The sequence below is a fragment of the Cervus canadensis genome, chromosome 1 (genome assembly GCF_019320065.1).
Source record: "Cervus canadensis isolate Bull #8, Minnesota chromosome 1, ASM1932006v1, whole genome shotgun sequence".
Lineage (NCBI taxonomy): Eukaryota > Metazoa > Chordata > Mammalia > Artiodactyla > Cervidae > Cervus > Cervus canadensis.
The window spans coordinates 111,776,690-111,803,656 of NC_057386.1; the positions used below are offsets into that span (position 1 = coordinate 111,776,690).

The window sequence follows — 26,967 nt, forward strand, 5'->3', positions numbered from 1 at the left end:
AACACGCACACATACACAGTGTTTCTTACAAGAAAACATTTCTCATAAAACTAAACTTACTTTTATCATATGATCCAGCAGTTGCATTCATTGATATTTAACCAAAGTAACTGAAAACTTACATCCACACAAAGACCTACACCTAGATGTTTATAGCAGCTTTATTCACTATTGCCAAAACTTGGAAGCAACCAAGATGTCCTTCAGTAGGTGAATGGATAAATGAACTGTGGCACATACGATGTAATATTATTCAGACCAAGAGAATTAAAAGGAGCTATCAATCCATGAAAAGACAAGCTAGAACCTGTAATATGTATTACTAAGTGAAAGAGGCCAATCTGAAAAGGTTACATACTGCATGGTTCCAGCTATATGACATTTTAGAAAAAGCAAAAACATATGAGACGGTTAAAAGATTAGTGGTTGCCAGGTGTTATAGGGGAGGGAGGGATAAGTAGGCAAAGCATAGAGGATTTTAAGGGCAGTGAAATATTCTATATGATACTATGATGGTGTATACACATCACAATACATCTAACAATATCTGTAGACTGTACAACACCAAGAATGAACCCTAATGTAAACTATGGACTTTGGGTGATGATGACATGACAATCTGGGTTCATCAACTGCATCGAATGTACCACTGTGATGTGAGATGTCGGTGGTGGGGGAGGCTATCCACGTGTGGGGACAGGGACAATATGGGAACTCTCTGTGCTTTCTACTCTATTTCGCTGTGAACTCAAAAAATGCTGTAAAAAAGAATTGTATTCACTAAACAAAATAACCAACAAAAGCAAGACCCAGAAACCTTACAGACCCAGGAATTTCAGCCAACCCAAAGCAGAATAAACACAAAAAAATCACACCCAACCACACCATGATCAATCTGATGAAAACCAAGGGTAAAGAGAAAAGTCTTAAATGCCAAAGGAAAAAAAAAAGACATATTATGCACTGGGGAAAAACAGTAGGAACAACAGCCAGTTTCTCATGAGAAATTATAATGGTCTACGTAAACCAGAAGACCACGGAACAATATCTTTACAGTACTAAAGGGGGAGGAAACTGCCAACCTATCATTTCATAGCCAGTGAAAATAACTTCCAAAAATTAAGGTTAAATAGAGACAGTTTTAGATAAACAAAAGCAGTGAGGATTTGTTGCCAGCAGACACACATTACAAGAAAGGCTAAAGGGTGTTCTTTAGGCTGAAGAGAGATGATACTGTGTGAAAATCTGAATCTAAAGGAAGGTATGGACAGTATCAGAGATGACAAACACATTATTAGATGTAAAAGACTTTCTTTTTTTTTCATTTTTTAAACTTCTTTAAAAGTCAACTGGTTGTTTAAAGCAGTGACGACAGTGTATTGCGGGCTTAAAACAAATACAGAAGTGTAATACGTGACGGCCACAGCACAACGACAGAAGGGGGTGAATTATACATTTGTAATGTTCTCACTTATACACGGAAAGGTATCATAATTCAAGTAAATGGTGCTAAGTCAAGGACACATTTTGTTATCCTTAGAGCAACCACAGAAGAATAACACAAAGAGGTATAATAAAAACATCATTAGCGGAGGTAACACAGAGTTGTAAACAATTCTCAATCCAAGAGAAGACAGGAAAAGAAGAGGGAAAAAAGAAGTCAAGGAGAGATTGGAGAAACAGAACACAAGCAGCAAGATGGTTGACTTAAACCAAACCGTATCAGTAGCGATGAGATGTGTGCTCAGTCGCTCAGTCGAGTCCAACTCTTTGTGACCCCGTGGACTGTAGCCCGCCAGGCTCCTCTGTCCATGGGATTCTCTAGGCAAGAATACTGGAGTGGGTTGCCATTTCCTTCTCCAGGGAATCTTCCCGACCCAGGGATCGAACCCAGGTCTCCCGCATTGCACGCAGACTCTTTACTGTCTGAGCCACTGGGGAAGACAAACTAAAGGGAGAAATAGACAAATCCACAACCAGAGTTGGAGAGACAGAGAAAGAGAGCACTAGAGAGTCAGAGAGAAGGACACACAAAGGGCAGACGGAGAAAGAGGTCCAGAGACAGAGCCAGAGCAAGGGAGATGGAAGTGGCTGACGGGACCCTGACATGGGGGGAGAATGGAGCTAGAGCTCACGCTGGACCAGCCCAGGAGGGTCGGGGGCTCGGCCCCAGCGGACGGAGCCACGGCAGGGGTCTGGGCCTGTGGGCTCCTGGAGAGGTGCTGCTGGGTGAGCCGCGTCACTTACCCGCCGCCCCATGGAGCCTTGGGGGCCGGGCTCCCCTGGCAGTCCCTGCAGGAGGGAGGACAGGAACGGAGTGAGCTGAGAGGTCTGATCCGGGGCGCCCAGGACTCCCCAGAATCCTCCACCTGGGCTGCCTCAATACTCACTCTCTCGCCCTTCTCTCCAGGGTGGCCGGAGGTTCCTTTGGGTCCAGTGGGGCCTGGGGGTCCCTGAGCAACAAGACAGGGCCTCAGCCTTGTACCAGGGCAGGGTGGAGTGGGCAGGAACTTGGGGTGCAGAGGGGCAGGGGAGGGTTCCCCAGCTTGGCCTGGGCCTCTGGGCCCTTCACCACACAGCCGGCGGCCTGCCCGGAGTGGGGAGTTGACACAGGTCAGTGTTCAGAGTTATGGTGGAGTCAGGCAGTCCCCACTTTGATCTGGAAGCTGCCAGGTGCTGGCCACAGCCCTAGGGCAAGAATCTCCACCTCCTTTCTTGTCCTAGGGTGATAACAACACCTGTTCCTTGCCATGTGGACTGAATAAGATTCATGGAAAGTAGTTTGCACATTAAGTGCTCCATAGCAGCTCGAGTGAATGAATGAAGGATAGAGGAACGGATGGTGGATGGATGAGTGGGTGGGTGGATAGGTGACAGGATGGGTGGGTTAGGTCAGGGGTGGACGGACAGATGAGTGGAGAACTTGGAGAAATGCTCACCATATGTCCAGGACTCCCAGGAATCCCCATGGGACCAGGAAGTCCAGGAGGACCTGGAATCAGACAGCATGTCCTCAGGTTCCAAACAGTACAGCACCAGGAAGTTCCACCCTCAGCTCCCTCCTCATGGCCAGCCCTACCCCTTACCCCAGGCCTGGACTCAACTTACCCATGGGTCCTGGGGGGCCTGGGGGCCCAGCCGGTCCCTGGGGCCAGTGGCTGCTGGTCTCAGTGAAGGTGTTGGACAGAAACGGGTCCCCTGGGGGAGAAAGGACGATGAGCAAGCAGGGCAGAGCTGCACGGGGCGGTGTGAGGCAGACAGTTTCAACCTGTCTTTTCTGCCAAGCCAGCTTTAACTGCTGTGCCCCCTGTGGGGCAGTCTGTAGGCTGTGGCTGGGGCCGCCGTAACCTGCGCCAAGGTGGGTGGTGGGGGAAGCGCAGGTTACCCAGGACCAGGCTGCAGGGAGACCTGGGTTCTAACTGCCACAGTCTAGCTGCTGACATCCAGCAAGATTCCACCTCTCTGAACCTGGACTGTCACAGGTCTGATGGGAATAATAATGAAAGCTACCGTTAAAAAAAGAAATTATTTGGCTACACTGGGTCTTTGTTGCCATGTGCGAAATCTTAGCTGTGGCATGTGGGATCTAGTCCCCTGACCAGGGATTGAAGCTGGGCCTCTGCACTCTGAGAGTGCAGAGACCCAGCCACCTGGCCCTCCAGGGAAGTCGAGGAAGCTACCATCTTTGACGCCGGCTTTGTGCCCAGCTTCTGTGCACTGGTGTCATAGAGCCCTGGGACCCAGCACCGTCACAGTCTCCACGGTACAGATGAGGAAACCGAGGCTTGGTGGAGGGGGAACGAATGAATGGTGCCTGGTCTCACAGCAAAGGTAAGATGCGGATGGGGTTGAACCTGGCACTCTAAACACCGACCCCAGCAGCAGGCATGCCGGTCAGATTTCAAAGGAGAAGGAGGCACGGCAGGACCCAGCTGGGCAGAAGGGGCCAGGCCTCTCTGAGTGCTGGGGCAGGGCTGTGGCCTTGGGAGTTCAGGGCTGACGTCCTGCTGCCAGGCCTTGAGCTTCCCGGAGCTCTGCGGGCTGGATCCTGGCCAGCTCCGAGGCTTGGTGGGAGGGCCTGACGCCGGTGGTTCCCAGCAGAGGCTGTGGAGGCTGCAAGGATCTGAAGCCAGCCTCTCGGGCCCTGGCTGTGTGATCTCCCTGCTCTGGCCCTCGGTCTTCCTCCTCAGTGACAACGGTGCCCATTGGAGGGGTGGCCCAAGGGCAAGCCTGGTATACAGAAGCTGCCCAGCAGATGGTCACGCCAGCCTCACCCCACCTCCAGCTGGACCTGCTGTGACCCCAAGCGACTCACCATGCTGGGAGATCCGGGTGTAGGGTGGTCCAACAGGGGCTGGGGGCCCAGGGGGGCCAGGAGGGCCTGGGGGCCCTGGAGGTCCCCTCTCTCCGGGGATGCCCACAGCTCCCGCTTGGCCAGGGCTCCCTGGGGGGCCCTGCAGACCTGCAATGGAACCAGGGTTTGGTGGGTGTGCTGGAGGCAGGGAGGCTCGGGATGGCTGCAAGGGGGAGGGAGGGGGGCCTCCTGGGGCAGTGGGTACAGAGGGTGCCAGGGGCCACAAGCAGGGCAGCTCCCGTCACTGACTCCCCGGCCGTCATTAGGACAGTGGACACTTGGTACACAGTAGGTGCTGAGCAGATGCTGATTTCCAGAATGTCCTCTCTCTTCCAGGCTTTTGCACGAGCTGCTCCCTCTCTTGGTCCTCCCTTTATGTGGCCTGGCGTGCATTTCAGGTCATCCTAGGCCTCATCTAAGGTGTCGCTCCCACTGGGAAGCCCTTCCCATCCCCCACCCCACCCAGGCAGGGTCTGGGCTTCCTTCCCTGGGGCTCCCATACCAGCCACGGCCCCCACAAGAACCCTGGTCCCGTGGAGGTGGGCACTGCTGTTCCTCCTCTGCCCAGGCCCACCCTCCCTGGCCTCCCTCGCCTGGGAACCCCAGGAGGGCAGGGTCTGGTCCGACCCACCCCCACGCGTCCAGCTTCAAGCTGGGAATAGGAGAGCAGGTGGATGGGCCAAGTGAATGCAAAAGCAGGTTGCAGGGGGCCCAGGCGTTAATGGCGGGTGGTGGGCACCTTTGGAGAAGGGGTAAGTCAGGAGATGGGTGAGCGGAAGGGGCCCAGGCCACCTCTGCTACATCAGGGTGGGGAAGGCAGGCCCCAGTCCGGGCCCTCCTGCGAGGAGGCGCTGCTAGAAGGGGCAATGCTGTGGGCACTCACCTGGTGGGCCTCTCATCCCCATCGGGCCCCGGCTGCCAGGGTCTCCCTTGGGGCCAGCGGGCCCAGGAAGCCCCCGGGCACCAACTCGATCTGGGGGGAGAAAAGGCAACAGCTGGACAGCTCCGGCCTTGCTCAGCCCCGCCCCGGCCACGCCCACACCAGCACCTACCATCTCGAGGGAGCAGAGGGGGCCTCTGGTTTTCTCTGGTTCCCGGCAGCCCTGGGGTGGGGGGTTAGGCGGGGGTTAGTGTTACCCAGAGTTTCTGCCCCAGCTCCACCAGCTGCCGGGTCTCCCTGGACCCCAGCGCTCAGGGGCCCCTGGAGACACATTGGCGAGCTGGGAAGACAGGCCCGCATGGGGGTCAAGCTGGGAGCCAGCGGCAGCGCGGACTGGAATCTCGCTCCCCCCAGCTCATTCCCACGCAGGAGCGTGCTCCCCACTGACCCACTCACCTCGGAGGCCTCCATCCCCGGGGCTGCCCTGGACAGCTGGGGAACCCCAGAGTGGGGCGGGGTCCTCAGGGGCAGCTGGGGTCGGGGGCACTGCCCGCTCCGTGACAGTCAGCACCGCCACCTGTGGAGGAAGAGGACGGTGGGGTGGGTACCAGCGTCTCACCAGGGACAGGCCAGCTCACCCCGTGGAGGCGGGGCTGGGAGGCCAGGCGGCCAGCAGAGCCCAGCCTGGATTGGAGACCAGGCTCACAGGGGCCCAGAACTTCATCAGAAGTGCCTGTGGTTTTCCGACTGCACAGTTCATCACATTCATTGTAAGAAAGTCATCACACGCTATCATAGCCACCCATGTTGGATTCTGAGACTGTCTCCGTGTTTGCTAGGCTGTGCGGTTTTTTCCTGTGTTTACCTGCATGTGAGTATGTATATTTAAATACATTTACATGCATATATAACATGACATTTCTCTTGGTCTCTTAAAACACCACAGGTTGGAAGGATTTTTTTAAAAATTTGAAGGGAAATTTGGGAGGATCTGTCATGAAACAGAAGTGCCGAGGTGTGTACAAAACCACTTTTGGAGACTTCCCTGGGGGTCCAGTGGTTAAGACTCTGTGCTCCCCCTGCAGGGGGCACAGGTTCCACCCCTGGGCAGGGAGCTAAGATGCCATGTGCTTCCTGGTGCGACCAAAAAGTAAAAAACATAAACAAACAAAAACCCATTGTTTGGACTCAGTGAGGGGGGAAGGGCCTGAAAGGTCAGCAGTGTCCGCTGAGCCACTGATCGGGGCGGGGCCGTGTGTGCCTACCCAGAGGGCGGCTAACCTGGAACTGAGCAGAGCTGCCCCTTAAGCCAACTTTCCCTGGGAGGGAGCCTGGGGAGCAGGGTGAGTTTCTGGGGGTGTTCATACCTCATAACAGGGGTTCTAACCCATGTTGTTTAGAAACTTGGGTTTTCCACTTGATAGTCATACATCAGGGGCATCTTTCCATGTTAGCACATGTAGGCGTTGTTCATGGCTGCCTACTATTCCACCAAGCCATGTTTGCGCAGTCTGCAACCACCCCTTCTGTTGTTGGGTTTTCAAATCTCCCTCTGAATAGTTAACACTCAGGTGAACGTCTTAGAATCTAATCTCAAGATAAATTCCAGGAGGAGGCGATGGATATGCAGATGAAGTTTAAAAGTCTCTACATGTCTTTAGAAAATCTGGAAGAAAAGATGCTTCGATGTTGGCAGTTGCTCTCTTTGGGGGGCATAGGCGACCGAGGCCGATGGTTTTCTGGTAGGTTGATTGTGGTTCCGAGTTTTTCATGTTTCTAAATTTAGGATGTCTTACTTTTTAGCTGTCAAAACCTTTTTATCTTGAGATAATTTGAGACATGCAGTACATGTTTTTGCTTTTTGGAACTGGGAAGATAGCACTGTGGTGAGGGTGGGGGATAAAGGATGAAGGTGTTGGGGCAATGAGGGGACCCATTTACAAGCTCTGGGGGGCATCTAGGAGTCTCTGGGAGGGGTTGGGGCCGGGAGAGCTTCACGGGCCTCCTGGAGGGAGAGCAGGCTGTCTGACCGTGAGCAGGCTTCCCAGGGCGGGCACTGGGGGGAGGGTGGTGCCTGCTTGGCAGGCAAGGTGCTCACCCACCTTGGCCTCCAGCACCTTCAGCCGCTCCGTCAGCTCCGACACTTTGCTGCAGTTGAGACAACCTGCGGAGAGGAAGCAGGCTGGGTTGGGGCTCCCAGGTTCCTGGGGGCAGGATGGAGGGAGGGGACAGATACCTGATGACCCCAATCCATGAGACAACTCAGGGCAGGGACGGGGCTACGGAGTCACAGGCTGTCCAGGGTGGACCACGCCCTGCGGGTATCCTTTGGCTCCCGAGCCTCCAAGGGGACTGTTTCTCCCAGGGCAGGACCAGGGACCCGACTCCTCATCCCAAACGGGGTGGGGCGGGGAGGGAAATGCCTGCTGCTTCCCCCTCCCCCGGGCGGGGCTGGCCGTGGTGTGCTGGCTTTGGGGACCCCACACAGTCCAGACTGGGCTGGACCCCCATGCCACCCTCTGAGCCGTCCCCCAGAACCACCATCCAGCCCCCCAGCCTCTTCAGCAACACCCCGACATTATTCACAGCAGTGTCGGCAGCAGCCGAGCTTCTCTGGTCTTCACCACGATCCTGCGTGTGAGGACAGGTGTCACCCTGTGCACACCGGGACACTGAGCTCAGAGCAAAGGGACCTGGGGTCTCCCCAAGCACAAAGCCTGGCCGTGGGGTCCTGGGCAGGGCACATCCCCTCTCTGACCCTCAGCGACGGTGGGGCCGTCCCGGGGGGAGCTTTATACAAGGCGACCATGGAAAGCTCCTGGCACGGGGCCTCACACCCTGCAGTCGCTCTGACAAATGTTCTTTGAATGAAAAAAAGGAAACTGGGGGCTTGGACCCATGTCTGCAAGACTCTGGGGATCCTGGGTCTCAGGTGCCTGGGCCCAGGGCAGACTCCCCTCGGGGAGCCCTTCCTCACCCCACCCCCAGTTTTCTTTCCAGCCTGCGGTGGACGGGGGCAGGGTGCTGTCCCTGATCCTCCACTGCTGGGCCCAGCTGGCTTTTAGGACAGTCACCACCAGCCCCTCCAGCCTCCCCTGGCCCAGGGGGACCCCAAGCAGCTGCCCTGGGACCCACCTGAGAAGCCTGTGCGCTGAAGTGCCATCCGCCGCGTGGCGCTGCCCGACCACCCGGGCTCCACGAAGCCAGAGGAGCCTGCAACTGAGGATAGCGAGGGTGAGGGCCTGCTGGCCGTGACGTTTTGTTGTCCGCCCCCCGCAACTACTGTAGCCACAGCGGGGATCCCTATTCCCCTTGGTGCAGAGCAAGACAGAGGCCCAGAGAGGTGGGACGGTTTACCAGAGTCACACAGCGTAAAGTGGGCCAAGCTGGGGCAAGGCTGTCAAACTGATGGGGCTGGGGAGGGGCTGGTGATGGGTGAAGGGGAGGCTGGGTGCTTCTCCAACAAGCCCAGCAAGCTGCCTGGGCTCAGAGCTTGAGCCAAGAGATTCGGGGTCCGGTCCCAGCCCTGCCGCTGTCGGGCCTGTGTGGCTTGTTCTCCCTGGACCTGCCGATGTTCCCATCTGTAAAATGGGGTCATGAGGCCCTTTATACACCTCCCGGGCTGGTGTGAGGCCTGAGGCCGGCCATGCATGCAGAGGGCCCACGGAGCACACACAGGGGCCTGGCATGCAGTAGGCGGTAAATAAACACAGCAACGTCACCATCCACCCTCTCCCTGCCCCACTTGGTAAGAAGACACCAAAGTGGATCCAGCTCTGGTTTTAAATGAAAACCAGAGGGCAGCTGGCTGCCTGGGAGGGTACGGGGGGGCCCATTCCAGGAGCCCACCCCTGTGAGGAGCAGCCCATTCGGGCTGATCTGGCTTTGGGGGCCTGGATTTCTCCACAGCTGGAGGGTTGGGCCGGCCAAGCCAGGGGAGCAGGGCGCAGCTGGAGGGGCTTTGGAGCCAGCAGTGGCAACTGCCCCCTCTCCCCACTACCCCCGGGCCTGCCTTTTAAGGCCACGCAGTGTCGCCTGGGGGGAGATGAGACCCAAATAAGGCACGGGCCTGGCAGCTCAGAGCCAGGCTGCGGGTTGGTGTAGCGAGCGAGCGGCGCCGGGAATTCAAACCAGACGGGTCCCCCTGGCCGTCCCCCAGCAGGGAGGCTGCCAGGCCCTCTCTGGGTTCCACCAACGGGGCCCTCGTTCGGGCTGAGCCCGAATCCCCCATGTACCCTCCCCGGGGCCTGCAATGTGGCCCCTCACAGGGGGTAAATCTCACCTGGGATAGAGGGCAGTGGGTTGGCAGCCCAGAACGGGGGCAGGGCTTGGGGACTTGTGGGGAATTAGGGGGGAATGCCGCTGTGAGCCCCGCCCAGGGCTAAGAGCTTCACATAGCCCAGCTGGATCCTACAAGGTAGGGAATAATAGCAGCCGATGCTTGTTCAGCACTTCCCTGGGCCCAGCACATCCTGAGTGCCTCTCACAGACTGTCTTAACTCGCCATCCTCACGAAGCCCTGTGAGTGGACACCAGTATCCCCTCCGCTTTACACGTGGGGAAACTGAGGCACAGGGCAGCTTGGTGTTACCACTCCTCTGTCCCCCAAGCTCCGATAAATGGATGAGCGAATATGAATCTCTCCCTTTGAGGGGGCAACGAGGCAGAGGTGGAAGTGACTGATCGCCCAGCTGAGGGCTGGAGCCTGGAATGGAACCTGGGTTGGTCTGACTCCGGGACCCGGCCTCCTTTTTCCTGGGCCACCTGGCACCACAAGTCCAGGTGGGCAGAGGCGGGAGGCCCAGCGCCCATCAAGGAGGCTGGCTCCTGAGAAGAACGGCCTTGATGAAGTCCTCCTCATCCTCTTTGCTCCCAGGTGAAGCTGTAAAAGGGCCACTGGCTGACTCTTTGCAGGATGTCAACCAAAAGAAGCGGCCATCCCCCAGCCCCGGGGAAGTGTGGGTTTGCTCTGGGGTGAAGTTTGGCAGAGCATCTGCCCTGCCCGCCCTCCCCACCACCCTGCTATCGTCTTCCCTTTTTTCCACGGCACTTTCCACCTCAAAAATGTCATCTGCTTGCCAGCTCCCAGTCTGATCTCCTGCTCCCCACCCCCGCCACCTCCCGGCTAGAATGTGAGCCCCACCAGGCAAGGACCTCATCCGTCTTGCGTATGGCCGGGGAAAGTACCCAGCACGCAGTAGGGCCTCAGAAGCTTCACCCAACCTCTTACAGAGGAATGCATGAGTCGCTGGCTGAAAAGAAATGTAAAGCAACCAAACAAAAGGCAAAATAACGTGGATGGCAGACACAGCTGCCTTGAAAATGAACATAAGTGTTCTAACATCATGCTAGGGTGTCCCCAAGTTATTAATCTATAAACGTGTGGTTGCAAATTCTTTTTCAATCTACTTGCTTTGGGCCATTTCACCAGGAGTCAGAGAGAACTAGAAAAACTAATGAAAACATGGCCTGACCAGCAGTGGAGACGTAATTGGCTCAAAGAAATTGAGAGCTAAAATTTAAAAAAAAGAAAGTTTAAATAAACAACAAAAACTGTCAAAAACACCAGAAGATACTGGCTCTGGTGTCAAGATTCACAAAAGATGATCCCCTCAACTCCCCCAAACTCTAATAAATGGACAGAAATACTTCAAGAGTTGAGCCAGGTTGTAAATGGCGCTATTGTTTAGCTGCTACTTCGTGTTTGACTCTTTGCGACCCCATGGACTGTAGCCCGCCAGGCTCCTCTATCCGTGGAATTCTCCAGGGAATAATACTGGAGAAGGAATACATTTCCTTCTTCCTGACCCAGGGATCGAACCCGAGTCTCCTGCATCGGCAGGCAAGTTCTTTACCACTGAGCCACCAGGGAAGCCAATGGCCTTCTACCACACAAAATTCCAGTAGGGAAAAATCTTCGGGCTCGAAAGGTCTCCTGTAGGACAGAAATGTCACATCCCCCCCCACTGGTGTTGAGTCGGGACCCTGGAGCAGGCCCCAGTGGGTTGAGAACCCCCTCACCCCAGCCTGGTGGTCCACCCTGAAGGGCCCCTCCCCAGACCCAACCTTGCCCTCCAAAGAGCTCCAGGCTAGTCCCAGGGCCACAAGCCCTGGCTCTACTCTGGGACCCTGACTGGACCACTTCCCTGGGACCACATCCCCCACCTGGGAGATGCTGGCCAGCCCTGCACGCACACACACACACACACACACGCACACACACACACACACACACGCACGCACGCACTGATTCCCCATTCCCACAGCTGCTGCTCCCATATCTCCTCCTCCAGAGAGTCTTCCTGGACAGACCAGGGAACCCACTAAAGCCAGCCCTGCACACACACACACACACACACACACACACACACACACGCACGCACGCACTGATTCCCCATTCCCACAGCTGCTGCTCCCGTATCTCCTCCTCCAGAGAGTCTTCCTGGACAGACCAGGGAACCCACTAAAGCCAGCCCTGCACACACACACACACACACACACACACACACACACACGCACGCACGCACTGATTCCCCATTCCCACAGCTGCTGCTCCCGTATCTCCTCCTCCAGAGAGTCTTCCTGGACAGACCAGGGAACCCACTAAAGCCAGCCCTGCACACACACACACACACACACACACACACACACACGCACGCACGCACTGATTCCCCATTCCCACAGCTGCTGCTCCCGTATCTCCTCCTCCAGAGAGTCTTCCTGGACAGACCAGGGAACCCCCTAAAGCCCGCTCCGCCAAAGCTCTCACCACTGCACCCTGACCTCCACGGGGCCCGCGCCATCTGCACTTTCTAGCCTTGTGGCCCCGCAGCGGCCGCCCCCCACTGCCCAGTGTCTTGTGCTCCTCGCGAGAACACTGTGGCCCAGGGAGCAGAGGCTGCCTGTCCACACAGCAGGAGGGAGAAGGGGGCAGGGCACGGGGTTTAAATCCCCCCCTCAGCTGGGACGGTGTGAGAAGTTGGGGGTGTCCCTGGGCTCCACCTCTGACTTTCTGTCCGAGGGGCTTCTTCCTCCAGAACCCTCCCCCCAGGTCTGCTGGGTCCAGTGACCACAGACCTCCCCTGCCCAGCCCAGCTCCCTCCTGGGAATTTACTCTGCAAATGTAAATATTTGCTACTATTGGCCTGAGCCAGGGTCCAGGGTCAGGCCTGGGGCTGGGAGCTCCAACAACCCTCAGGGAGGCCCTGATCTGTGTCAGTCCTGGGCCCTGCTGGGGGAACACGAGGTCCCCCACTCACTTCCCGTGCACCCACTTAACGCCAGACTTATGCCGGGAACCAGAGAGACAGGATTAATGATGGAAGGGTGGGGGCTGACGGAGCCAGGCGGGAGCACCAAGGAGGTCACAGGCAGAGAGGACAGACACTGCCCAGGCTCTGGGGTGGGAGCAAGGCCAGAGTGGGCCCCGGGGTGAAAAGGAGGGCAGAGGGGGAGCCTCCCAACGGGGGGTGGAGGATGTGCCCGCGGAGTTGGAGGTGGGGTCCTTCAAGCCCCCCAGATGGGAGTGGAACAGTGGCGGGAGTGGAGTGGACAGCAGATCTGGGCAAATTCCAACAGTGTTTAGCATGCGGGATTCCAAGTCTGCGGAGTAAGACACGGGCTCTGCTCTGCATCGCACATCTGGTCAGAGCATGAAGGCTGTGCTTGGGAAGGGCCCAGCCCTGGACAGGCAGGGGCCAGGTGGCCCAGAAAGTGCTTTCCCACCATGCAACCTTGAGCAAACTTCTTCCCTTGCTGTTCCCCCACCGCAGAAGACAAGGGCTGCGGGGGTCCATGGAGAGGGAAGGGACAGGTGTGGGGGACCGGTGCGGACAGCAAGGGGGGCAGTGGAGGCTCTGGGGGAGCCACAGCGAGGGGAAGGTGAGGAGCCTGGATTCTCTGTCTTTCTGTCTGGGAGGGGCTGAGGCTGGCTGCCTCACTCCGGGGTGTCTGAACGCGCCGGGTGAAGTCCCCGGCCAGTGTCGCTGCAGAGGGAAGACCCAGCTCCGGTGGGACCGAAGGGCTTTGAATCCCTCTGAGGCTCTGACCGCTCTCTCAGCCTCAGTTTCCACATCCGGACCTCTGGCACCCTGAAAAGAGGGCACGATGCAGGTGAGGACCAGCCCTGGTGCTCAGCAAAGGGGACGGGTGGAAGCTTTCCTCCCGTCGTCATGGTGACTGCAGGAGGGTCTGAGGCAGGGGCACGCTGCAGACCTCAGGTCTGAGAACTTGGGAGAATCCCGGCCACAATGCTTACTTGCCGTGTGACCTTGAGTGATACCCACATCGTCTCTGAGCCTCAGTTTCTCCATCTGCATAAAGAAGCCTGTTCTAGCCCCTTCCTCCTCATTGTCAAGAACATCAAAGAGACCAGCCTCAACCATCGTCACGGAGTGAAACTCCCAACCAGAAGTCTGCTGGCCTCAAGAATGTCAGAGACTAGAGGCCTGTTTGCTGAGCAGCTGATGGAGAAGGGGGAGTCTCAGAGCTGGGAGGCAGCGCAGGCCCCCAGCACAGGGGGCCAAAGGGGAAAGGAAGACATTTATTAAGTAGCCATGTTGGAGATGTGAGTCTCTGGCCCTCTCAGTAAGGTACGAGACGGGCCCTCTCGATCCCAGGTGACTGCCAGATAGAGATGGGGTTCAGAGGGGTGAAGTGACTTGCCCAAGGTCACACAACAGAGCACAGACAATCCAGGCTGGATTCTGGAGTGATAGGTGTTTCCGTTCCCTCTTTGACTCACTCTGGGCCCCGCTGACCCTGGATGCAGCTCCTTGGCCTCAGGTCACATCACACACTGGACAGACCTCGGGGCAGTCGTCAGCAGGGCAACAGCTGGGGGCCCAGCCTGAAGCTGGCTGTCACAGGAAGGTCAGGGCCCGCCGTGGGCTGGCAATGTCCTCATGCTTCCCCACCCCCCACCCCCAGAGCAGTTTTCGAGAACATGCAGGCCTGGGCCTCCCTTTACTCGCCCTGGTCTTATGGGTGGGGAGAGGCCCTTCCCGTCCCACTGGGTATCCCATGCTGCGCCCCCGGCGGCCACACCACCCGCTTCACATCCTTCCAACATCCCTGAGAGGCAGACTGCGTGACTTTGTCCATTTCACAGGTGAGGACACGGGGACCCCGCGTAGGAGAGTGCCAGGAGGAAGCACCAGGCAGCTCGGTGCCCTTTAGAGAAGGTGGCCACCCCCACCCCCTGCCCCCGAGGGCCCCAAGTGCTGCCTAAAGCTCAGCCTCCCCTCCCCGGCCCGATGCCCTTGCACAACGCATGGGGAGTCCCCGGCCCAAGGCCACACAGCTGGTATGTGGCTGAGCAGGCCAGGCCCAGGAAGCCCTCATCCCCAGGCTGGAACTCCAAGGCCCCGCAAGGTCAGGGCCAACCCCACCCCAGGCCTGTCTCCCGCCTCCACTCACCCTCCGTAGAGCCCCAGCCCTCGGCCTGGTCCTGGACGCACGGCCTCTGACGGCTGGACTCGAGAACAGGGGCGCTTGAGCCGTGGGCGCGCCCCGCCTGTCCTTCACCCCCGCCTGCTCCGCGATGGCCCAACAGACCTGGGAGGGTCCGCCCTTGGGAGGGGAACCAAGGACAGGGTAACCCGTGTCTGGGCAGGCCCTGCCTGGGCACAGGCGCTCTGCACCCGGGGGGCCCCCACACCCTGGGATTCGCCCTCTCCTCACCACCAGCGTCTCTGCAGCCTCCTTGGCGGCAGCCCCTCCTGGCTGGACGCCCTCCGGCCCCAGGCCCTTCTGCCTTCCCCCGTCACCCCCAGCAGGTCGGGGAGGGCTCAGTTCCTGGCTCCCCTCCCTCCCCTCCCCTCCCACACCTGCCTGGGTGACCACCTCTCCGTACCAGACCAGGGCTGCCCCCTCCCTCTGGCTGCCTGACTCCTGCCACTGTGCTGGGGGCTCTCCCATCGCACATGGAAACCGCCAGGCCCCTCCCTGCCCTGCTCCGTGGGGAGTCTGCCCCCCACCCGTGTGACTTCACCTCTCTGGGTCTCCATCGCCCCGTCTGTGAGGTGGGGCTGCCGTGGGCCCCAGGGAGGTGAAGGGGGTAAGTTTCTCAAGCACCTACGACCATAGCATCATGGTCCCTTGATTCTGGAACCAGGATGTGTCTTTTGACTGATACACACATGAACGTGCTCCTGGGGGGCCCCAGCACCTCTTTCCATTAAGGGGCCTTCAGGCCTGGTTCTCAGGCTGGCTCTAGGCCCGTCCATCCTCCTTATGGCCATTCTTGGGAGCACAAATCTGGGGGACCCCAAATCTTCCGCTCCCTTGGTTCAGCCAGACCATGAGGGTGGATGCAGTCTGGACCGCTCAGCATACACAGACCCCCTGGAGGAGACAGCACTCGTGGTAACCTCGAAGAGGTGGGGGCTGCCTCCTCTGCACCCCTGCCGGGTGTTCTGCCCAGCCCCCTGAGCTGCATGCAGGGAAGGGAGTGTGGTAAGGGGGTGCCTCTGCCTGGAGCACGTTCCGCCACAGGTTGCCCAGTTGGCTCCTCCCATTACTGAGGGCCTGGGGGAAGCCAGGCAGAATCCCACCACTGAGGACCTGCATGCCCGTCTCGTATCCTGAGCCTTGGTCTTGGAACCTGCAGGATGGGGTGCGGCCATCCCCATCTTGCTGACCCTCCCCTGCGTCGTCACCACCTCCCGTGGAAATGTCCCCAAGTCTGGAGGAAAGGCTTGGGATGTGCGACTTCAGATTATGAGCCACACATCACGCAGGAAATTCCTCCAGGGGTCCTGACAGGGTCCCGTCCACGCCCGTGGGACAGCAGACACCCTCCGTGGCTGTGCGCCTGGCCGGTAGCTCTGCGTAGCTGCCCCCAGTACGCATGGTGCTCCGATCCTCAGCGCCTACCGTCTGAACCACGGCTTCCGGCTCCTCCCGCGCACCTGCGGGGAGGCACCTGGCCCGGCCCAGGGCAGTCCTACCTTCCTCGCAGCTCGGCCCCGAGTGCCCGGGGCAGCACCTCCACTCGCGGGCCGTCACCATCTTGTACATCACCTTGTACGTGGGTCTCACCACCGTCCTGTAGCTGAAAGAGCGCCCGGGGGGCCCGGCTCAGACAGCGCCTCCCGCCCCCTCTCCTGCCCTCCGTGAGGACACGCCCAGGGCCCTGGGATCCTCTGCCACTTCCAGGCCTCTCTGGAGCTTCTCGCCTCTTGAATTCTGGGCCTCAGCCCTTCCATTCCCTCCCCAGCCCCTGGCCAGGGGTGGGGGATCAAGAAAATAACTGGACAGGAAGCCCCTGTGAGCTGGGCTGGCCTGTCCTCCAGCCGTGAACGCGCACTGAGTAAAGATGTGCGGGTGAATGGGGGAATCCTCTCCCAGGAAGCCCTCCAGGGTGGCCCAAGAGCCAAGGGGAGGTGCCGGGAAATGGGCAGCGGGCCCTCTGTCCGCCCACCCTTGGGGTCCCGGGCTTCCCCCCAGCCCCAGCCCCAGCCCTTCGACCACAGCAGCTCCTGGTCCACACAGCCTCGCTCACCTGTTCCCAGGGCAGCTCATGGGCCAGGGGCAGTTCTGCAGCACCCTCTGCAGGTAGGTGCCATTCTGCACGTGGCATGACACGGCGCGGGTCACCACGTAGGGGCACCAGTGCCTGAAACAGACCAGCAGGCAGGAAGCTCAGGAGGCGCCTGCAGCCTGCGTGCACGCGCTCTCTCGGGGAGCCTCAAGGCTCCAGGCAGGGAGACCCTTGAGCCCCCCGAGCCCTTGGGCCCTGGTGGGAGTCTCCCTGCTGCTGAGGTTGAGGAGTGAATTCCAGAGCCCTGGGTGGGGGCAAGGGTGGGCCGCTGTGCTGGGAACTCTTGGAGGAGTCTTGGGGAACGAGCTGCAGGGGCCCCACGGGAGCAGGGCGTCTTCACTGGGGCTCATCCCCTCGGTATCTGCTCTCCAGCCCTGATCCTTCCAGGCCACACCACCGTCTCCCGCCTGGACAAGGCCAGCGGCCCCTGGTCCTGCCCCTCACTGTCTCCCCAGGGTGGGGCGGGTCAGACAATGGAGACCTGGCCGGGTGTCTTCACCCCAGCCCTTTGTGTCTCCTGCACCCGCTCCTGCCACGCGCTGCTCGCCTCCAGGCCTTTGCTGGGTCCGCTCCTGGAGCACCCTTCCCCCGTTCTCTCCTGGCACCTCCCCCCCGCTGTGCCCGCTCCCCGGGTCCTCGCCCACCTCCGCCCCGTCTGAGCAGAGCGCTGGTTTTCCACTCTGTATCCCTGTCACGCTGAATTCAGCTGGTGAGTCACGTCTGCCCCTCCCTCCCCGAGGCATGTAGGAGAGAGGCCCTGCCTCACGTATCCTCAGGTCCCCTCTGAGTGACAGCCGGGAGCGGGGTCACCTTCCCGAGTGTGGAGGGCTGGCTCCTTCAAATGCCACTGAATAATCATTCTGCGCTGCACATATTGAGCGCCGACTGTATAGCAAAGGTATTTACATCAACTTTCCTGGTGGTTCAGTGGCTAAGACTCTGAGCTCCCAATGCAGGGGGCCCAGGTTCCATCCCTGATCAGAGAACAAGGTCCTGCGCACTGCAACTAAGACCTAGAGGAGTCAAACAAATAAATATTTAAAAAATAAAGATATTTACATCATGTTCCCACAGCCGGGAACACCTCCCCCCCCCCCCCCCCATTTAACAGAGGAGTAGACTGAAGCAAGACTGAGGGCAGGAGGAGGTGGGGGAGACAGAGGGTGAGATGGTTGGATGGCATCACCAACTCAATGCACATGAGTTTGAGCAAACTCTGGGAGACAGGGAAGGATAGGGAGGCCTGGTGTGCTGCAGTCCGTGGGTTCACAAAGAGTCGGACACGACTGAGGAACTGAACAACAGACTGAGGCTCAGTGAGGGGGAGACAACTGTTGATGTTACAGAGCTGGTGCGTGGAGGGTCTGGATTTGAACCCAGGAATATGGATGTTCAGCCCAGCCCCCGCCTCCCTCCCAGGGGCCTGGGCTCCTGTCTCCCCCCCATCCCCTGGGCCACGGTCTGTGGCTCTGTGAAGGCCTCTGCCTGGGAACCTGCTGACCCCGGACTCCAGGCCACAAAGGAGAGTCTGGTGGGGTGGGCGCTCAAGCTGAGAAGGGTCACCTGAAACGGTCATTCCTTTCCCAGCCCCAGGCCCGTGACCCTGAGCAGGGCTGAGGGCCGGTGAGCACCTGGAATGTCCCGCCTCTGCGGAGGTGTCCCCCACCCCGGAAACCTAGCCCTGCAGCTGCTGGCCCACCTGGAGCAAAAAGTCTCTGGCGGGAACCAGTGGACAAACTCCCCATGGGACTCTGGGGACGTCCCTTCACTGTTCTGAGTCCCACGGAAATCAATCCCAGAGGAGGAAACAGTCCGCTGAAAGCACAGAGGTGGGCAAGCCAGAGAAGAGGGCCTCTGAGCAGCCCACCCCAATTCAGACGTCACCGGAGCTCCGCAGAGCCCATGGCCGGTGACCCTTAGGCAGAGGTGCCCATTTTTTTCTTCTTCCTTAGTTGAGATCTCCCCTGTGTGAATTGCTGTCTGGTTCCCCGGTTTCCTGCTCACCAGTCCAGTTCCCCTGCGTAGGGGACACCGAGCTGGTGATGGGCCAGCAGAGATTTTAGACAGGAGAGGACAGTCAGGCCAGGTGGGGTTCCAGGTCAGCCCCTCGTGCCCTTCACCTGGTGTGGGGGGAGGTCACCAAAGAGTATTTCCCACCCCTCCCTGGCCTTGAAGACCCAGCCCTGCTGTGGCCAGGATAAAACCCGAGCTCCTCAGCAGGGTCCCAGCCTGGCCCCTCCGCCCACTGTCCAGGGCATTACCGGCCTGGGGTCCACACGCCCCACGCTGCCCATCACCCCGACCGCTCAGACCGCACACTTGTGCCAGCCCTCCGTCTCCTCCCTGCCCTCCCCGCCGAGCGCCCTCTCCCCACCTCCGATCCTTGCAGACGAGATTCCCTCCGCCTGCCTCGGAAAGCTCCTTTTGAGCCTCCTGAGGCTGTGGGCACAGCTGGGCACCTGCAGGGCATCCCTCCCCCATCCCAGCCACTCACAGCAGCTTTGAGCTTTTTCTCCCCCCCCGCCCCCCCCGAAGGTGCTGGGGGAGGGCGCTGGCGGGGACCGAGCCAGGGTGGGGCTCAGCTTTAAGGGCACCCAGGGAGGTTTGCTGAATGACTGAATGACTGAGGACAGACAGTGGCCCTGGGCAGGAGAGCCAGGACCCAGGGTTTCCCAGAGATGGGCGTGGTCCCTGGAAGGCCCGCCTCCAGCCTGCTGCCCTTGGGTGCTTCTTTCCCGGGGCATGCTTGGTGAGAAGCCTCCTGAGACCCCGCTGAGGCTGTTACCTCCTGTGGGACGGGGCGATGGCAGGGGCTGGGAGGAGACAGCACCCCTCTGCTGGGCCTGCCACTCTGCCCACTCAGCACCTCCACGGCCCCACAGGCTGCCGGGAGGAGAGAAAACAGGCCAGACCAGCTCGGCCTGGCACCGGCTGCCCCCACAAGGGCCCCCCCCACCTGCCCTCCACCCCCTGCCACGAGGGGCCCAGGGGACTTTGTCTCCACAGGGCCCAGGGCTGTGATCCGGAACAGCGATAGGGGCTAATTGCAGGAGGCAGCCAAGCGGGCTGGGGGCCAAGGGCCGTTATGAAAAGGAGAGGAAAGAAAGAAGACCCATGGGTGGGGGTGGGGTGGACGGAGCCCGAACCCCACACCGGAGGCCAAGCTCCACCCTGGCCCTGCTGCTCCCTAACTTGGTGACCTCAGACGAGCCCTGCCCCGCTCTGGGCCTCACTCTGTCCATCTGCACGTGGGGACGGCAGGACCTCCTCCAGCAGGGGGTGTCTCACGCTAAGCCCCGAGTGAGCGCAGTGCTGACGGGCGTTTTGGTCCTTCTTGTTCCTGGACCGTGACACGGGGCCACGCCAGGAGGCTGGGGTCCAGGGGCTTCCACGAGGGACACCAGTACCGCACCTTCCACACAAGGTCCCCCCCCACCCCCGCCTTGACTTTGAGATCGCGACTGTCAGGCTCTGCATTTTACAGAGGGGAAACTGAGGCCCCGAGAGAAGTCACCTACCCAGGTCACCCCTGTGGGTGCAGCACTGGGATCTGAGCTCCCCGGGGAGAGGATGGGGAAGAAAATTCTCCACTCTCCTTGACTCTGGGATTTGCCCAAAGGAAGCCAACACTGCAAGGCAGGAGGCTGGGCCAGGACGCCGGTGATGGCGTCGACTCTAGAGCCACAGTGCTAAGACACAGATGGGCCATGACAGGCTGAAGGGTCCTCGGAGGGGCAGGAAGCCGCCCCAGCAGGGACTGGGGTGCAGACAGGGGCAAGACGAGCTCAGGCAGCTCAGCGCAGCCCGCAGGCACCCTGGTTCCGGGGGTCTCGAAGTCCCGCCACATTCTTGGGCCTGGGGGCGGCCCCTTGGACGCTGTCCCGGGCCTCCCCCTCCCCAGGCACAAAGCCTCTTTTCTGTCTCTGGTCCCTCGGCTGCCAAGGGGCGCCTGGGGTGCAGGGCTGGAGGGGGGGTGACAGGCACAACATCCCCATGCTATCTCCAGCGAGGCCCAGCGAGGAGGGGCTGGGGCCACAAGGGGAGGTCCTGGCAGCCCAGAACCACAGATTCCTCTGGTGAGGGTCCCTCCCCCACTTAAGGTTGGTGTTAGCAGGTTGGGACTGTCCTCAAATGGGCCTGTGAGCAGGGGAGGGGAGAGGGGAAGAGGGAGGAAACTTAGAGGGGAGCTGAGCCCTGGAGCCACGGAGAGGCCTGCCCGAGGTCACACACTGAGTGGGCGACAGAGCGGGAAGGAGACCCTGCTGTGTCTGAGGCTGGAGCCCCTGATTGCTGACCATGACCGGCAAACCCTTCCCGGCTCCGCAAGCTGACACCCATGCTCCCTCCTCCAGAGAGCTGCCAGCGTGAAGAGAACACTGGATCTGGAAACTGACTGACTTAGATTGAGGTTCTGTTTCTTCTCTCGGCCTCAGTCTTTTTATCTGTAGAATGGGAGCAAGAGCATTGCCTGCAGGGCTTTTGTGATGCTCAGGCCACTCTGAGCCTTCTATGACTGGGTGACAGCCCCCAGTGACCACCAGACACCTGCCCGCAGCCACGGTCCTGCTCCCACACGGGGAGCCCTGCGGGGAAAGGAGCCCAGGCTGGGAGGCAGTGGACTGGCCGAAGGGCAGTGCAGACCTTATGCCCTCTCAACCGGCATCCTGAGCTTGACACTCCATATTTCCAGTTCAGAGTCTTGGTCATTCTAACACCTGGGAACCTGGGGGTTCACGTCCTTGCCCTCAGCAGGTCATATCCCCTCTCTGAGCCTCAGCTTTGTCTTCTATGAAATGAGGACCATACAAATGTGTGCCTTCCTGGCAGTCGGAAAGGTTCTGGAGGGCGACAGGTGCAGGTAAAATGCCAGCCCAGGTCAGCATGCGTGGGGGTGGCTGTGACATCCGCCAACCATCAGTCCCCGTCTCAGACAACTGCACCTCTGGCCTCTGACATCACAGCCACCTCTGCCCTCCAGCCCTGCCTGCGTCACCTGCTCTCGCTAGCCCAGTGGGGACACGCTGGCCCCTGACCACTGGGAAAGCGGAATTTCTGAAAAGAATTAAAGAATTGAGGCCAAAGGGGGTGGGGGCCCGGCAGGCCTTTGAATGGGATGAAAAGGCCTGGAGAGGCCTGGCTACTCCGTATTGTTTGCCTCAGACAACAGCAGTGGCCGGCCCTTGAGAGGGGACCCCGGCGGGGGCAGGGGCTACAGTCAGGACCAGGGCCTGGGCAGGTTCAAACAGTGTCACCAAGGCCAGAAAGACACAGATTTGAATCCCAGTTCTTCTGTCAATGCTCAGAGAGCCTAGAAGATTTTGTCAATTCTCTGGGGCCTCGATTTGCTCATCTGCTAAATGGGGACAAGTGTTCCCTAACTCATTCAGTCCTTGAACACTGCATGTGAAGGGCCCCCTGGCTGGTACTAGGGGGTGCTCCATAAACACCACCAGATAGAATATTCCTGCTCTTGAGTGACGGGCAGGAAGACAGAGCGCTCCCACAGCACTCAGTCCAAAATGCCAGGTCCCTGGGGGCCGACACTGACCCTCCTCTGTGAAACTCCACCCCAGTCTTCTTCCTTCGAGGGAAATAAATAGCTGGGATACTAAAAAAAGCCAGGAGCAGAGTAGAGGGGGGAGGGTCCCCCAAGTGTCAGCCAGAGGGTGATATGGGCTTCTCCTACGTGCAGGGTGGGGGCCCTACGGAGGGGACGGGGAAATCTTGGGGTTTCCTCCGTCGTGCGCCTTCCCCCTCCCCTGGGGTCCGGAGTTGAAGTGGTGGGGGCTGGAGAACGCTGTCGGAAGCAGGGGTCCCCCGCACGGCCCGGAGCTCCTGCCAGCTAATGAGGCCCAGGGTCCCTGCCCCCACCGGGGCTGGCAATGAGGTGGGATACCGGGTCCCTTTCCCAATCCTGGGCTTGCACGGAGGTTGGGGACGGGGGTGCCCGGAGTCCCGGTCCCCAACCCCAAGGGGGTGGGGGGCAGCTCTTACCTGCGCGCAGAGAACGGAGCTCCCCCGACGCTCCACGCGGCGCTCCCTCCCGGGAGCAGGAGCCCGAGGCAGAGCAGCGCCCAAGCCCGCGGGCCGCCCATGCTGCGCCCGGAGCCCTCCGCGCGCGGCCCCTCGCAATCGCCCCCAGCCTGGCGTGCCCGCTCGCCCGCCGGCCGCGCCGCCAGCCGCCCCGGACGCGCTGATCCCGGTTCCCAGCGCAGCGGCGGGAGGGCGGGCGGGAGGCGGGCGCGGGGCGGGGGCGCGCGTTCCCGGCCTCGCCCGGCCCCTCCGCGCGGCCCCCCGCCCCTTGCGCCGCCGCTGCCAACCCGGAAGGAGCCCCGGGGGGCCGGGCGCCCCCACCAGGAAGCCCGCCAGGTGCCCACCTGAGCCTGGCGCCCTGCGCCGCGTGTCCCTTTTGGGGGCGGGGTGCCAGTTCCGAAGTGCCCAACCACGTGTTGCAAACTGAGGCCGGGCCACGGTCTCTGACACAGCCAGGACCCCAAACCACCAAGCCTGGGCTAATGATGCCAGGGGCCGCATCCCCTCTGGATATTTTTGAGGGATCCAGTCATCAAGGCAGGAGGAGCGGTCCATCTATACAACAAAAGCTGCCGAAGCTGTGCGCTCCACTGTGTGCGGGGGCACCTCACCTGCGCTTCACGTTTAATCTTAAGACCTCTGTGGGTGAGGTGGGCACAGTTATCCCTATTTTAGAGAGAAAAAGAGGGAGGCCCAGGCACTTGTAGTCCCCCCTGGGAGAAGACCTGGGCTGACCCCATAAAATCAGTGTCCACTTTTATTGCCATTTTACAGATGGAGAAACTGAGGCCACGAGGAGATGTCATCTACCTAAAGCACTCCATGAGTGGTCAAATCCAGGCCTCCTGACTTCAGAGGGGGTGTCAGCTCTTTAGCACAATCAAGGAAGAGTGCAGACAGCATTTGGTCTTGGCCTGGGTTTCCCCATCTGTGACACTGGAAGGACAGGCTTAGGGTGGAGCTACTTCATCTGGGGTATAAGGATGGGCTTCTGGGCAGAGGGCTGTGAATTCCTCCAAAGTATATGCCAGGGTGGTATGTGTATATGACACATGTGTGTGCAAGCATGATGGGGGTGTGTGAAATGTGTGATGTCTGTGTGCATGTGTGTGATGTCTGTGTCTGTGACGGGAGTGTGTGTTTATGGGGAGGGGTCATAGCTCTCATCAGAGGACACCCAGAACCTTCCCAAACTCCAAAATAGTTTCTGACCTCCCCGCTTCTGCCGGGACTGACAGGTTCAATCTCTGGTCAAGGAACTAGATCCCGCATGCTGCAACTAAGTGTTCACATGCCACAACTAAAGATCTTGCATGCCTCAACAAAGATTGAAGATCTGGCACAGCCAAATAAATACATATATATTTAAAAAAAAAAAACCAAACACCCCAGAAAGCACTTTGAAGGGCATGCAGCTCATTAGGAAGGGAAAGTACTGGGCAGTGGCTTCTGTCCTCGGAAGCACCTGGGAGGACCACAGAGTGAGGAGGCAGCGCCACACCTGTTAGCAATGTGTCTGGGATGCTCCGTGGTGAACGGCATGGGCTCAGTCGCTCAGTCATGTCCGAATCTTGGCAACCCCATGGACTGCAGCCTGCCATGCTCCTCTGTCCATGAAATTCTCTAGGAGCAGGTTGCCATTTCCTACTCCAGAGGGAGAAATATCAATAACCTCAGACAACGTCGAAGACACCACCCCAGTGGCAGAAAGTGAAGAGGAACTAAAGAGCCTCCTGATGAAGGTAAAAGAGGAGAGTGAAAAAAAACCTGGCTTAAAACTCAACATTGAAAAATTAAGATCATGGGATCCAGTGCCATCACTTTCATGACTGCAGCCATGAAATTAAAAGACTTGCTCCTTGGAAGAAAAGCTATGAAAAACCTAGACAGCCCATTAAAAAGCATAGACATCACTTTGAGAAAAAGGTCCATACACTTAAAGCTACGGTTTTTCCACTAGCCATGTACAGATGTGAGAGTTGGACCAAAAAGAAGGCTGAGCACCAAAGAACTGATGCTTTCGAACTATGGTGCTGGAGAAGACTCTTGAGAGTCCCTTGGACAGCAAGGAGATCAAACCAGTCAATCCTAAAGGAAATCAATCCTGAATATTCACTGGAAGGACTGATGCTGAAACTGAAGCTCCAATACTTTGGCCACCCGATGCAAAGAACTGACTCACTGGAAAAGACCCCGATGCTGGGAGAGACTGAAGGCAGGAGGAGAAGGGGATGACAGAGGGTGAGATGGTTGGATGGCATCATTGACTCAATGAACATCCCCTCCAGGAGATAGTGAATGACAGGGAAACCTGGCGTGATGCAGTCCGTGGGGTCACAAAGAGTTGGATACAGCCGAACAACAAAAAAACAACTCCAGGAGATCTTCCCAACCCAGGGATCAAACTCAAGTCTTCTGCATTGGCAGATGGGTTCTTTACCACTGGGCTACCAGGGAAACCCAGATGGACTGCGTACATGTTCCTTTATTACCAAACTTGTGGGAGCTCTGAGCCACTGTGGAATTTCTCCAGCAGTGGATACTCCAAGGAAAAGCTGTTATCAACATTGTGATATCAGAGGCTGGGGTCCCTTGGTCCAGGGTATTTATTTGAAACTGTAGCTATGACTTAAAACTCAACATTCAGAAAACTAAGATCGTGACATCTGGTCCCACCATTTCATGGCGAATAGATGGGGAAACAGTGGAAACAGTGGCTGACTTTCTTTTTTGGGGCTCCAAAATCACTGCAGATGGTGACTGCAGTCATGAAATTAAAAGACGCTTGCTCCTTGGAAGAAAAGCTATGACCAACATAGACAGCATATTAAAATGCAGAGACATTACTTTGCCAACAAAGGTCCATCTAGTCAAAGCTATGGTTTTTCCAGGAGTCATGTATGGATGTGTGAGTTGGACCATAAAGAAAGCTGAGCACTGAAGGATTGATGCTTTTGAACGGTGGTGTTGGAGAAGACTCTTGAGAATCCCTTGGGCTGCAAGGAGACCCAGCCAGTCAATCCTAAAGGAAATCAGTCCTGAATATTCATTGGAAGGACTGATGCTGAAGCTGAAACTCCAATACTTTGGCCACCTGATGGGAAGAACTGACTCTTTGGAAAAGATCCTGATGCTGGGAAAGATTGAAGGCAGGAGGAGAGGGGGACGACAGGGAATGAGATGGTTGGATGGCATCACTGACTTGATGGACATGAGTTTGAGTAAACTCTGGGAGTTGGTGACAGACAGGGAAACCTATGTTGCAGTTCATAGGGTTGCAAAGAGTCAGACACGACTGAGAGACTGAACTGAGGACTTCCCTGGTGGAACAGTGGGGACTTTACGCCCCCAATGCAGGGGACCTGGGTCTGACACCTGGTTGGGGAACTAGATCCCACATCTAGTTGCAACTGAAGAGTTGACACGTTGCAGCTAGAAGATCTTGTGTGCTTCAAATAAGACCCAGTGCAGCCAAATAAATAACTACAATTTTTTTTTAAAAACCCAGATTTCCCTGGTGGCCCAGTGAATAAGAATCTGCCTGCCAATTCAGGGGACACAGGCTCAATCCCTGGTCTGGGAAGATTCCGCATGCTGCAGAGCAACGAAGCCTGTGCTCCACAGCTACCGAGAGCCCGCGCTCTGGAGCTCATGTGCCATAACCGCTGAGCTTGTGTGCTGCAACTCCTGAAGCCCGAGAGCCCAGAGCCCGTGCTCCTTGACCAGAGAAGCCACCGCAATGAGAAGCCCGGGCCACAATGAGAGAGAGCCCACAGAAAGCAACGAAAGACCCAGCGCAGCCAAAGAAACACCTCTAAGCTAGAGCCCATGGCAGCGCAGTCCGGTGGTTACTACAGGTCAGTGCCCCTGGCCGAGATGTCCGTGAGCAACCACTTGGCACTGTGTGACCTGGGCCAAGTCACCTCCCCTCTCTGAGCCTCATTTCCTTACCTGAAAAAACAAGGCCGTTTTTTTCCTCTTTACATGTTCATACATATTTGTAGATCACTGTAAGTGGCTTTGCTTTGTCTTTAAGATAGCCTGAGCATTTCTTCATGCCCTTAAATGTCCTTCTGAGATGTTGTGTTTTTATATTACTAGTTATACTGTATTTTCTACTCTTTGTGGTACAGATCTTAGTTCACCAACCAGGGGTTG

General features: G+C 58.2%; 2 protein-coding genes across 9 annotated transcripts in view; both read right to left on the reverse strand.

The window, feature by feature from the left end:
• EMID1 (EMI domain containing 1) overlaps positions 1-23,007 on the reverse strand; it is a 39,160-nt gene extending 16,153 nt beyond the window's left edge. For 3 of the 8 annotated variants that reach the window (XR_006263482.1, XM_043437388.1, XM_043437442.1), the window contains exons 1-13: positions 22,771-23,007; positions 16,738-16,851; positions 16,184-16,287; positions 8,370-8,453; positions 7,337-7,398; positions 5,691-5,811; positions 5,407-5,457; positions 5,238-5,327; positions 4,316-4,462; positions 3,109-3,198; positions 2,940-2,992; positions 2,391-2,453; positions 2,248-2,292 (exon numbers count right to left, since the gene is read on the reverse strand). Coding sequence is in view for 7 of the 8 variants with exons in the window: in XM_043437388.1 (XP_043293323.1) it covers positions 2,248-2,292; positions 2,391-2,453; positions 2,940-2,992; positions 3,109-3,198; positions 4,316-4,462; positions 5,238-5,327; positions 5,407-5,457; positions 5,691-5,811; positions 7,337-7,398; positions 8,370-8,453; positions 16,184-16,287; positions 16,738-16,851; positions 22,771-22,871 (1,125 nt within the window). In the remaining variant the exon portion in view is untranslated. The remainder of the gene's footprint in view (positions 1-2,247; positions 2,293-2,390; positions 2,454-2,939; positions 2,993-3,108; positions 3,199-4,315; positions 4,463-5,237; positions 5,328-5,406; positions 5,458-5,690; positions 5,812-7,336; positions 7,399-8,369; positions 8,454-16,183; positions 16,288-16,737; positions 16,852-22,770) is intronic. The other 5 variants (XM_043437418.1, XM_043437428.1, XM_043437397.1 and 2 more) reach the window with 4 other exon arrangements.
• LOC122421455 lies at positions 11,875-16,177 on the reverse strand. Its single transcript, XM_043437507.1, has 2 exons — positions 14,652-16,177; positions 11,875-13,324 (listed from the first exon to the last, which is right to left on the reverse strand). The coding sequence occupies exons 1-2, from the start codon at positions 15,150-15,152 to the stop codon at positions 12,599-12,601; spliced, it is 1,227 nt and encodes a 408-aa protein (XP_043293442.1). The 5' UTR covers positions 15,153-16,177; the 3' UTR covers positions 11,875-12,598.
• Positions 23,008-26,967: the final 3,960 nt, after the last annotated feature.

Bases quoted from the DNA above. Each gene is read 5' to 3' on its own strand.
- LOC122421455 (XM_043437507.1), bottom strand. From the start codon at position 15,152: ATGGGAGAGCCCCCAGCACAGTGGCAGGAGTCAGGCAGCCAGAGGGAG. The intron at 13,325-14,651 runs GTGAGTGGAGGC...CCCTCTTTTCAG, and splicing joins GGGCTGGGGCTCTACGGAGG to GGTGCCAGAGGTCCGGATGT.